We start from the raw sequence: 12134 nt of genomic DNA, 5'->3' as shown, positions 1-12134 counted from the left end.
CATTCTCTCTTGTTTATACTCAGGGCGGCAACAAAAGAACCCTAACAAAAGACCATGTTAACTATTTGATCTCTCCTTAACCTGATAAATCTACACATTCATAAGGTCAAACCTGATACCCCTTCATATAACATGCAACAATTTTGGAAAGTTAAAAAAAAGTCATCCCACAAATAGACTCAAGCCACAAGAATTAACTTCGCTTACTTTCTATTTACATACTCGGAATTCCAAAACTGCGTAGCTCTAAATGTTTATTTGATTTGCAATAACTTTGAATGTTAAAACTTCAGGCCAAGTTTTTCCTGGCACAGGGTATGTGGGTTTTTAGTTTTTACAAAAGCTGGCCAGGTGCATTTTCAGACAGTTAAGTTTTGCTGCGGTCAATGGCAGAAACACGGGTGTCTGGCGAATTTTATAGAATAGGGTTTTTAATTTCTTATTAAACATGGTTTATATTGCTTGCAATCAGAAACAAAACAGAGTGAGTCGGTGCAAACTAAATTTACAACAAAATCGAGTAAAAAAGCATAGCATTTAAACTTCACTAAACACGTTTCAGCTCGATCGTAAGCATGGAACTCTTTTCCCATGACTTGCAACTTTTTAGTTTAGACTCTCCACAAATTGAAAGAGAAGTTAAACCCAACACTACCTTTTATGACAAAGCAATATCTCAACTGCACCACGGCTACATCAACGTCCACGTCAACCACACTGTACAATTTACACATGCATACGAGAAACCCTGTACAAAGTGTCTGATAGATTTGTTTTTTAAGTTCACTTTTGTATGGGCAGGGCACTTTTGTTTTTCATACTCCATTTCCTGATGCAGAAAGAAATACAGAAACAAAGTTGCTATTCATAATAACAATGATGTGTGGCGAGTAGAAATATTATGCGAGCTAATCCAGTCTGGATATCTGTCAAACTTCCTGGTACCCAGATGAGACAAGTTGCGCCGCACACAGTGCAAAAAGCATTACATGCCTGTCTAACATTCTTAGCATTGTAAAGTTTATTGTGGAATATGCATGTAGTCACAGACACATGTGGAGACTTAGGGATTAGATCTATGCGAGGTCATCTGATAAAAAGTCAATTGGTAGAGCAGGAAAAGTCAAAACTTTCACTCATTTTGCAAAGTTTACGTCAATTCTGATTATTTTTGAACCAATTTTGAACAATTATTTTTTGACAAAATTATCAGTAAAATGCAATCTACATGTACATGTACATGTATACTTCCAAACACAACTTGATTTTCCAAACGGCTAATTTAATGTATTTATTTTTAGACTATACAACAAGGAAGAATGAAAAACTGTGCCAAAAAATGGCCAGGAAAAAATGTTGAGAAATTCTTGTACATGAAATGTTGTTTTTCTTTTTATCCCGATAATTTGAACAATGTTTTCCACTCTGGTTGTCTTGTTGTCTTTTCCACTCTGTTGTCTTTTCCACTCTACACTGGGTATACAGTGTTTAAAACGTCGGTGAAGGGCAAAACCTAATTTGATTTATATCACCCCGGCGCAAAAATTCCATCTTATAATAGTTTTCCACTCTTGTTGTAAAAATAACAAAAAAATTGAGACACATGTTTTTGTTCACTTACGTACATGTTTACAATATTGCACAAACGATTGAGGAAATAGCATTTATCAATGAAAAACTTTGAATTTGAATGTTTTTTCTCTTGAATCCTTGTGCATGGTAACATCCATGCTACATGTACATCATCCCTTAGTTGTGCACTAAGATCATTACAGCAGCAACACATGCGACTAGTCTGACTTAAAACCAAACCTGGGTTTTTTTAGACAAAACTTTATTGGGGATTCAAGCAAGTCTTCTCAAATGCAGAAAAATGTGTGAATAAAGACGTAATACAATTATGTCATTTTCTTCTCAGTTCTCACTGTACCTTTTCAAAGTTTAGCACATGCACTGAAAATTATGAACACCTGACGATATTGTAAGTCACAAATTGAACTATCCACACTGTAAAAATAATCAGGCTCAAAAGTAACAAGATGCATAAAAAGCTGCAGGCAGTATGGTCAGTGTGAATGTATTATTTTCCTTTGTGGCAAAAACCCGCCTAACTTATTTCGAACTTTTGTTGGTTAAATTATGCCCTTTGTTGCTTATCATGGTTATAGGTCGCAGGTGTTAAAATTCAGCTTTTTTTTATTTTCCAGGTTCTAAGTGAACTTTTAAGTCAACTGTGTCAGATGGCAGGTGCTTCCGAAAATATAAACAACAAAGAATTTCAAACACAATAGACCCAAGCCAACAACAAACTGCACTAACAAAGAGCCACACTCCTAGCTGCCAAAGCGCAGACAAGCTGCTTTCATTTCAACATGTTCAAACGCAAAACAACTGTACAATATGTCAATGTAACTTTACGGTAATCTTGAAAACTGCGAGCACTCTGCAAACCAAGTAACAAGAATTTGAGTTTGGAAATTTACAAGCAAAATTCCCTTCATACTGGTTAGACAAATTCACAACATTCCAGAAGGGATCATTCAAAAAAGTTTCTACTAAGTTCGGAGGGGAAAAGGTCCACAATTAAATTACAAAGCACGGTTAAGAGCTAAATACACCATTGACTTACAACAAGAGTGTCACTTTTCAAATAATTGTTAGTCTGCTGTGTAATTCCAATGACATATATTTATGAAATATCCAGTCGTTACCTTTGTAACGTATCGACATGAGTTTTGGAATTTATCGTAACACCCCTTTTATCTGTAATGGTTTAGTCCGATGCATGTGTGGTTTGTGCGAATTGATGGCAACGGGAACTCGACATGAAAATAGTTTACGAGACTGGATAAGTAACAGTTTGCCACGGCGAAAAACTCGATAACTATGTCATTTAAAGGGCAGGGAAGTACACATGAGTAGCGTACAGTTAACAGAGAGCCCTTCCATGTAGGTGGTATGACAGCAAAAGCTGTGAAAATGATATTATTTTCACTTCGAAAAGTGATAAGCTGAAGTTGTAAAAGTTGCAACACGACACGTTGCCCGCGTTCTAACCACATGACCCCTATGTGTGCAATGCAAAACTCCACCACACACAAAAACTTCGCCACGCGTTCGTGGAAGTCGATGTCTAAACCCGACTCAAACTAACTAAAAAATACCAGTAAAAGTTGCCAAACTATCACACTGGACACACAAGACACCTACCTTATCCTCTGGAGTCACTCAACATGTATCTAATGGCAGTTTGGAGCAAAATTTCCGCCAGGAAGTTGCTGCAAAAAAAGTCTCCGTTCTTATTAGCATGCGATTTGACCTTCACTGCACGATTTAACGCACTGAAACTTTTCTGCTACAAACGTATCCCATAATATGCATTCCGAAGTTACTGCGCATGCTCATATCAATTATACTCCAAACTTCTTTTGTGGGCCTGCCAGGACCACGCTCCAACAGAATATGGCGCGTAGAGAAACCGAAACTTCTACGAACTTATAAAATTACAATTTTCTGTGTTTTTCTGTTCCTTGTCTTTTGTGATAAGAGCATAAGGGGAAGAGAAAGAAACTTTTCATAGAGCAAAACAAAACTGAAATGCTGTCATTTAGTGTCAAGGATCTTCTTTTTCTTATATTCATTAGTTATTTATAAAAAGACTGTTATTGCCATGAGCGCGTTTCGATCATTTTTATAATAGTACAAAACGGTCATCTGATAAAATAAATGCAAAAACATCCTTTAAACAGGACTTACTGAAAGAATTTGAATGACGCCACAAACTGTTAACTGGGAATCAAGTCACGATATATATAAGTCAAAACCTCATAATTTTTGAAGAAATGTGATGTATATTGTCCCTTATGATAATCAGGTTTTCTTTGTATATTTGTGTATTAAACCTCATTTTCCCCCTTTTTTGGGGGGGGGGGGTGGGGGAAGGTGGGGAGGGGTGGCTAACCTTCCTTTTTTATTTCTTTTTAAACTGTTTGTTTTGATTTAGTTCTTTATATTTTGATCAATTATAATGGCATGGTTCCTTTTATTCTCATAGGGTTTTTTGGTTCAGTTTGTTCTGGCAAAGGCAGCACTTTGCTGTTAGTTTTCATGGCCTCGGGACAGTACAGTTAGTTGGCGAGTGGAGCTGCTTTACTGTACCAACTGCAGATTGGAAGAAATTTTGGGGGAAGCTACTGCCAAAATATTCTTTTTAGGCTAGATCGATACACCAGATTTTTCATATGAAATACATTACTTAAGAAGTTGTCAAATCGATGTACTTGTTCAGAAATTTATACAACTGTCCTATTTGTAAAGTTTATTTGTAATGTTTTCCCTTGCAAGTAGGGTCTACTGTCTGACAAGTCCACAAGAGTTAACTTCACCTCTTCTCATCCCTCATTGAACCCTGAGAGTATACAACATGTGCAACAGCCCCCGTGCTCAAACATTATAGGCGTGCCAAGAAGACAGGGTTCCGCGGACATATTTGGAGTTGGAGCCGTGGCGCTGGGTTCGCGAGCCGCGAATAGTTTGGATAGTTGCGAGGGCGCAAAGGCCAGCAAAACAACCCGGACTAGTGTCCGTGACTCCGGCGGGCGGCTGTGCACAGCGGCCCCGGACGAGTTTCTCCGCAGCTGGGACACTCGTGTACGCGCAGCATACCCAGTAAAGTAAACTTTGTTTTCTGTCAAGTCAGTCGTGAGTTTACTTACTCGGTTGATGATGAAGTGGACGGCGTGACAATGTGCAGGGCCTGTGAAGTATTTAATGTCAAATGTACTGAATGAGTTATTTCAAAGATGGCAAAATGATCATTGTCCAGACTGAGTGCAGAGACACATTCCAGCACGCACTTTGCGGTTCATTTGTGGGTTTTCCCGGATGGGTGGAAGCTAAGCTACGACGGTGGTAAAGCCATCATGAAAATGTTCAGATAGGTCGTAAACATTTTTTTGAGAAACTGAACAACATAAAGTACAAAGTACTCTTTGAAGATGACGAAATCCGGGGCCGAATATGTCACTCCCAAGCGCCACATGCATTTTGCTATGATTTGACTAGTCGGGTAATGCCTTCCTTTTGTTCGTCTCGGACTAGAAATGTTCTAGTTGACAGAAAATAGGCTAGTGATCACGATCGGGGGGGGGGGGGGGCACCAGCGGTACGTGCAAGCAGGAGAGCAGCCAGACAATTACAATTTTGCACTCCAAACTTTTTTTAAGTTATTGATCGATTTGGACAAGCTGTCATTTTACCAGTAAATGAAGACACCTATGTAACAATCGCGTGTCGATTCACTCAGCTGGTTAATTAAAATCGGTAATTAATTAATAATCAACATTCGGTCAATCAACGTGTTCTTAAAGTGTGCTATACTCGTTATTATCGATTATTAATCATATTACCGTGGATTTAGAATTTATTGTACTTGTTGACTGTACAACAATCAAATTCAGTTCCGGGGTGGTAAATGACAAATGTGGTCATTAATTAGCGCATTTGGAAATTACCAATTGAAATTCCCGATCTCTTTTTATTTTAAATGTAACAAATGTAAAGTTTCTCGCTTTTAGCTGCACCCTTATTGTCAACCTCATAACTTCAGCGCAGAGTATACCACTTTCACTATGGTTCAATTGGTTAATTTATTTCCTACAATAAAAGGGCAATCCTAGAACAAAGAGCTTGTCCAACTAAATATAGCGCAATAAACATTTTCACTTCATGGTGTATGAAAATTGGAAGTATTCCGAGAAAAGTGCGAGAAGTTAGGGTGTCTGGTAAAGGTCAAACGAAGCGGCACGAGTACTTTCCCTTTGGTTTGTTTAGGAAAATAGGGCAAAGAGTTTCCGATAAAATTTGTCTCTCTTCAGTTTGCTACTGCGAACTACAGAGGGCGTCGTTGTTCACTCCCTGTCGTCCTCTAGGGTTTCAGATAATTGAACACAAATCGCCGGACACAGATGAAAAATAACTCCCAATATTCAGGAAATTATGACTCTTCAGGACTTCAAACAGTGCCTCAATACAGTCCATTGAAAAATAAATCGATTTCCAGGTATACTTTCATCAATATTTTGCAGAAATACAAAGTTATAGTCCTGTTTAGGACCGGTACCTACTGTTTGCACAAACCCTCAATTAATAAAACAAAAATCTCCAATAATTTTATTTCATTAAAGAACACAATGCTGGTACAAATTTGAATACCAACGATACATTATTTACATGTTTAATCAATAATTTATTGGGGATTTTTTTTTCATCTGTATACATTCATTTACGATTTATATACAATGTAACAATAAAATATACACAATCGAGTTGAGACCAGTCCTTACAATTTCCAAGTCAGATGCCTTGGATGCATTCCAGGAGCGGTATTCACAAAACATAAAAAGCAAGTCGGCACTACATGTATTTCTGTCTGTTGACTTGTAATTTTTAGGCACAAAATTGGACTTTCTAGGGGCTTTGGGAAATCTTGTCAATATCAAATTATTGAAAAAGGGAATTTGAAGTAAATGTGTGACAGCCCTCTCAAACGTTGAGCACTAAGATAGCACCCCTCTTAAGTTAGCAGGATGCTTAGATTTAAATGTGACTGAATTATTCTCTTATGTTTGAGTTTTGTGAATACGGCCCCTAGGTAGGCTCTTAGAGACTACTTCTATAGGCTATAGTAAAGGGGTAATGATAGAAAATAGGGGAGGGGCATCCCCCCCCAGCAGGTCTTGATCTTTGAAACCACACCTACTTTATGTATTCTGTACACAGGAACATGTTCGAATAATCAACAGCAGTCTCAAACTTTGAAGAAAAAAAGTATGTATGAGTGTGTCATGGGGGAACAAAGATGGCCGACAGTTGCTTCAGGACTGCAGGTGCATTGTCAGCAAGTCCAGTTGCTATAAACCATTATTCAATTCTACATTTTTACATTCATAATTCTTTTCTATATATTCCCATCATAATAGTATTTTATATTTCTCAGCCTTGGGGACCCTGTTGATGACCAGTCTGCCGTCGTAGCTCAGCGAAGCAAAGAGCCAGGGATCCACCGTTGACCACTCTGCAGCATACACACTGTCCTCATGTTCCTCGTAGTTGGCGATCAGCCCGTCTTTGATTGGTTCTTTGGGTCTAGGAGAAAAAAGAAAGAAAAAAAGTCGGATCTTGATGGGCTCAAGACAAAACTTAACCACTGCTATACAAGAGCATCCCAAAAGTTTCAATATTTTCTATGAGAAAACACCCCGAGTTTATTGCATGGCATTTTTAAAGAAACCTAATATTCTTTTTTGAAAAAACTTAATATTTGTAAATGCACATGAAGCTTTCGCGCCAGGCTCTTCTTTTTAATTACATGTACTGCCTTTCGCCATAAATTTCAGGTCTGCAAAATTCTGTACTTTTAAACACCAATAGTGTAGTTGCCAGTCAATTTTAGCAGCTTATATGTTCTTAAAATTCTCCAAATTCCACATAAGAATTTTGTTAACTGTGATAAAGTTAAAAACCTCAGTTCTTCTCTTGTTTGGGCTGGTCTTTAACTTTTTGCATACGGCAGTCTAATATACTGACTCGAAATAGTGCTAGGTAGCTGATATCAGTGTGATGTTAATTGTGCACTGTTTTAACTCAGTCTAATTAAAACAATTCTGCAGTCAAAGAGTAAAGACACTAACTTTGTCTCTGCCTCATCCTCTTTCTCGCTGTCGTCATCCTCTTCATCCAAATGGCCAAAGGGTTCAGAGGAGATGGAGGCAGCGTTGGTTAGGATGACCCTGCTATCACTGCTGGAGGATAAGACTAGCTGGTCATGGAACTGGTTGTACCTTACGCTCCACACCCTGAACGTAAAATAATACACAATGGTGTTAGTGTTCTTGGGCAAGACACTTTACTACAATTGCCTCTCTCCACGCAGGAGTATGAATGGGTATAGTACCTGTGACGGTAGAGACCAGATTGCGATGATCTTGAGCTCAAGCAGAAGATGTGGTCTCATGGCCTGATGAACAGGGGTAATAATTGTGAAGTGATTTGGTACATTGGCATAAGTTCATTACATAATGGCACAATGCAAAACCATATGATGAACTAATGGCACATTGTACTTCCTGCTCTTATTTTCATGGGGCATCTACTATCCTCAATCCTGCAACATCCTCCAAAAGCCCCTAGTGGATTTTGAGGGGTCTAGGATTTTCAGTGTTAAGAATTTGGTGGATTTTGAGAGGTCTGGGATTCTCAGCATAAAGAATTTGTTTGCAGTTTGTTATTAGTGGGTAGGCACAAGGTACTTTAAGAACCAACCACTAGCAGACGAATGGTTGTTAATTGATCTTTACTGATAGTGGTCTCTGTGGTCTGAATCCATCAATATCCTACAGAACCAATCATTGGATTTTGAAGGATTTCGGGCAGTTAGGGTCAATATTATCATGAGACTCACCAGTGGGAGTGATCTGTGAGAGTCAGCACCGGCAACTCGGTGTTGCGGACGTCCCAGAATTTCACCTTGCAGTCGTCACCGCAGCTGGCCAGGTAGTACTGCTTGTTGGGGTTGAAGTCAAGGTCCCTCACTAGTTGGCCATGGGCGTTCTCGATTGTATAGCACTGTCTATATGGGGGAAAAGAAAATGAATAGATGGTGGAGGGAGGTACATGCCATTCCACCTGTCGTCAGTGTGATGTTACAGGTGTAAAAAGTTTATGTAGATGAAAACTGAGAAGGGGAGACAGGAACTCCCCTTCGAGCATCGTCCATCATTTAGCACAGAATCCAAGTTCACTTTTCCAGAAAATTGTTTGCCATTAAATCATCCTAAGCTGTTGGATACTATTGGAGCCAGGAGAATTCACACTTTGCTATTCTTGAATTCAGCAGTGTGCCTAGAGAAAACCTAAAGATTAACGAAATGCCTGAAGAATTCCACAGGAGTACTTTGCAACCCCATAGAATGACAGCAAACATGAACTGTGTGCTTTGCTGTACCACGAAATTCACTGTCCCCAACCAAGAAATATAACTGCATATTCTTTGTAATTCAACAAAATTAAGACACCAAGCCCCAAACCAATCTTCACCCCAAGTCCCTTGGGTTTGTGGAGAAATATATAAATATTGGTGGATTCAGGACTACTAAGGATAAAGTAGGGTGTAGATTTTGCCAGTTTTAAGTGGTTACCGTCGCAAAATTAAATGGATAATACAAAGGACAGTATACAAATCAGTAATACGGAAGGATTAGGGCGACCTACTTCATTGTTCGGAGGTCCCAGCCTCGTATCGTGGTGTCATTAGCTGTAGCTGCCTGCGTGTTGTTGTGGTGTGGGTTCCAGCGACCTGCGCTGAACTTGGGGTGACCTTTGCTCTCCAGAGCAGCAGAGCTGGAAACCTAGGGGACAATACGGATAACTTAGGTATGAGAGCTTTGAACAGTTTAACATATTACCAGAATCTTTCTTCAGCAGTGACTAATTTTGCTCTTTCAAAATAAGTGACAGAATTCTTTGATTAACCATAACACAGGCATTTTCCTAATAATCTTCCTAAATCTTCAAATATCATCCACTGTGCAAAGAAACTATTTCACTTTTTTGGGGGGTCTTTTTCTTTGGTCTTATTGTTCGGTATAGCAGTAATTGGTTATAATGACTTTTGGCCGTCAATGCTCAGAAAAAAAGAAGATATTGTCAACTGACCTTGGCCTCACTGCCACTGGCTTCTATATCCCACTGTGTCAGATGGCCATCAGATACCGAGAGAACTTTGCTACCATCTCCCTGTGGCTCCCATAAAACACTGCACAATGAACAGAAACATATTTCAGGTCAATAAATGCAAGTCTAGCTATGTTATGGTGAAATCAATATTTGCTGAAAATCTAGCATCTTAAAGATTTACTTTGACTGTACATCAGTCAAAACTACCAAGAAAAATGGTCTTAATGTGTGGTGCAGAGACTTGGAAAAATTTCTTTTGAAAAAAAAAAGGTGCAAATGTGATTTAGGGTTACAAAATTAAAGTGAAACAATTATAGCTAAAGTCAAGACTAAGTAACCAAAGCTATGATATGAGGATTTGCATGTTGGAGGGTGCAACTTTGCAAGAAGTTTGCCGCTATAGTTTGTGAAGTGAAGGAACCCTGGTTCCAATTTGGAACAAAAGAGAATGCAAGCACAAATTTGTTTATGCCAAGACAAGTTTTTCATGTTGTAAATTCACAACAGTTGAACACACTTCAACTCCAGCGAATATCAAAGCGGAAGTTTTTAAAACATCAGGCTAATGGAAAGCATGAATAGGCCTTAATCTAAAGGAGAAGTATGGTTTTGTGTTGTTACCTCTGGATCTGCTCAGAAGCACACTGCTCATTTTAGAAGTAGTTACTTTTCGCATGGTTGAACAGAAGCTTCTCCTAAGTTGAAATTTGTTATACACGTTAATTACCTGATGAAGTTGCCGATGTCGCTATTGTCCAAGCGACACAGCACCTCCAGCGGCCTGGCGTATGCACTTGAGTCATCCTGAATCTCTTGGTCTTGATCAGAAGGGTCAGCATCCGAGGGGATGCGCCAGAGAGCAGCACAGGTGGAGATCTTGCTATCTATGACTGCACAGGAATGGGAAAAGTTACACAAGTTTTGCAGCAAAATGTCACAATTTTGTGTTAAATACAAAGATGTACCATTAGATAACTGCACAGTGTAATGTTTGGAGGATTGAGTTAGTTATATGAGCATCCAAGGGCAACTCAGAACTTTGGCTTACTATCAAGAACAATGGACTGCTCTGTACTTGGCCATTAACCCCGCCCACTATTTGCACTGTCGGCAACAAACAACACATGTGTCTCCCTAATGCTGATTGACCTACTTTTATTGTAGCACGTGGTCAGGATGCTTTTGTTGGCTGGGCTGGAGCTGATGTGCCATATTTCACCATCTTTGTGCAGGAACACTGTCTTGTTGAGGATATTGTTGTCATCATCAAATTCAAGCAAATGAACCTATCAATTAAAAGATCAAAACAATCAAATCCACCTTGACAACAGTGCTTTACAATTTTCAAAATGTAATAATAATAATAATCATCATAATAATAACGTGTATTTAAAAAGGACGCGTATCCAACATTATTGGTGCTCGAGGCGCTACATCACTATTACCCTGCTCATTGGGCCAATGAAACACTCCAATAACCATCTCAGCTCCCTTGGGAGTATACAGCTCAGTGCTGCCGTTTCGGCGCAAAGCAGCTAACATCAACCACAATAACCATCTGTGCCCTCACAGGTACCCATTTACTCCTGGGTGGAGAGAAGCAATGGGAGACAGAGTGCCTTGCCCAAGGGCACATGCACCATAACCCCAGGCTGGACTCGAACCCACAACCTGCAGAATTACCCACAGACTACGAATTCAATGCTCCAGACCACAAGGCCACGGCACTCCACTACTCATAACAATACAAATAAGATGAGTGATCCATACGCAAAAATATTTGCCTGGGTCTGGAAAATATCTGTTTGCAGTTGAATTGTGTTGTGGATTTGAACATATCTGGTATTGTGGTAACTCTATACTTCACTTTAGTCTATAGATAATGTCTATAGTATAGGCCTACTGGTCTAGTCATCTTACTAATTTTATGATAAACGAACCCTTACCTGATTTTCATTTTTCAATGACTGAGTCCCGACCAGGAATCTAATGACCTCAGATTCTGCAACCTGTGCAGTCAGCGCTCTGGCCTATTAACAATAACATGATATTGATAAAAAAAAAATTAAGGCAGTGTATATTTAGCCGGTGTGATTTAGCTGGCTTTGTTTTGCACATGTCCGGAAACTGGACAAATTTTAAAACCCACAGCCGGCGAATATGGTCGCCGAATTTTGTTCCTTTCAATTTCCAGGAACTCAAGACATTAAGAAGTACGCTTCGTTTCAATTTTGTAATATTCATGTTGGGCAAAGGGATTATTTTACCTGAAACTCCAAGCCATATATTACAGGAGCATCGTCTTCCATGTTGACAATTTGTAAGACTGGTACCCACATGCGATTTGCGTTTGCAACACCATAATCGCGTAGAAATTGGAAACCAGACAAGTTGACCAC

General features: G+C 39.2%; 2 protein-coding genes across 12 annotated transcripts in view; both read right to left on the bottom strand.

The window, feature by feature from the left end:
- The window catches only part of LOC119729257 (myelin transcription factor 1-like), a 53415-nt gene extending 50057 nt beyond the window's left edge, over positions 1 to 3358 (bottom strand). For 10 of the 11 annotated variants that reach the window (XM_038201848.1, XM_038201853.1, XM_038201855.1 and 7 more), the window contains exon 1: positions 3211 to 3358. The gene's annotated coding sequence lies outside the window, so the exon portion shown is untranslated. Of the gene's footprint in view, positions 1 to 655; positions 1119 to 3210 lie in introns of those variants that run through there. The other variant, XM_038201849.1, reaches the window with a different exon arrangement.
- Positions 3359 to 6219: 2861 nt separating this feature from the next.
- On the bottom strand, positions 6220 to 12082 carry LOC119729256 (EARP-interacting protein homolog). The gene is made up of 9 exons (XM_038201847.1): positions 12003 to 12082; positions 11682 to 11765; positions 10889 to 11021; positions 10463 to 10625; positions 9715 to 9814; positions 9271 to 9407; positions 8462 to 8629; positions 7692 to 7856; positions 6220 to 7146 (listed from the first exon to the last, which is right to left on the bottom strand). The coding sequence occupies exons 1-9, from the start codon at positions 12072 to 12074 to the stop codon at positions 6972 to 6974; spliced, it is 1197 nt and encodes a 398-aa protein (XP_038057775.1). The 5' UTR covers positions 12075 to 12082; the 3' UTR covers positions 6220 to 6971.
- Positions 12083 to 12134: the final 52 nt, after the last annotated feature.

This window comes from Patiria miniata, unplaced genomic scaffold (genome assembly GCF_015706575.1).
Source record: "Patiria miniata isolate m_02_andy unplaced genomic scaffold, ASM1570657v1 HiC_scaffold_20, whole genome shotgun sequence".
Lineage (NCBI taxonomy): Eukaryota > Metazoa > Echinodermata > Asteroidea > Valvatida > Asterinidae > Patiria > Patiria miniata.
The sequence above is the reverse complement of the archived record's forward strand: the minus strand, read 5'-3'. Positions and strand labels throughout refer to the sequence as shown.

Bases quoted from the DNA above. Each gene is read 5' to 3' on its own strand.
- LOC119729256 (XM_038201847.1), bottom strand. From the start codon at position 12,074: ATGTGGGTACCAGTCTTACAAATTGTCAACATGGAAGACGATGCTCCT. The intron at 11,022-11,681 runs GTAAGGGTTCGT...TTTAATTGATAG, and splicing joins CATTGAAAAATGAAAATCAG to GTTCATTTGCTTGAATTTGA. The intron at 10,626-10,888 runs GTAGGTCAATCA...ATTCCTGTGCAG, and splicing joins GACCACGTGCTACAATAAAA to TCATAGATAGCAAGATCTCC.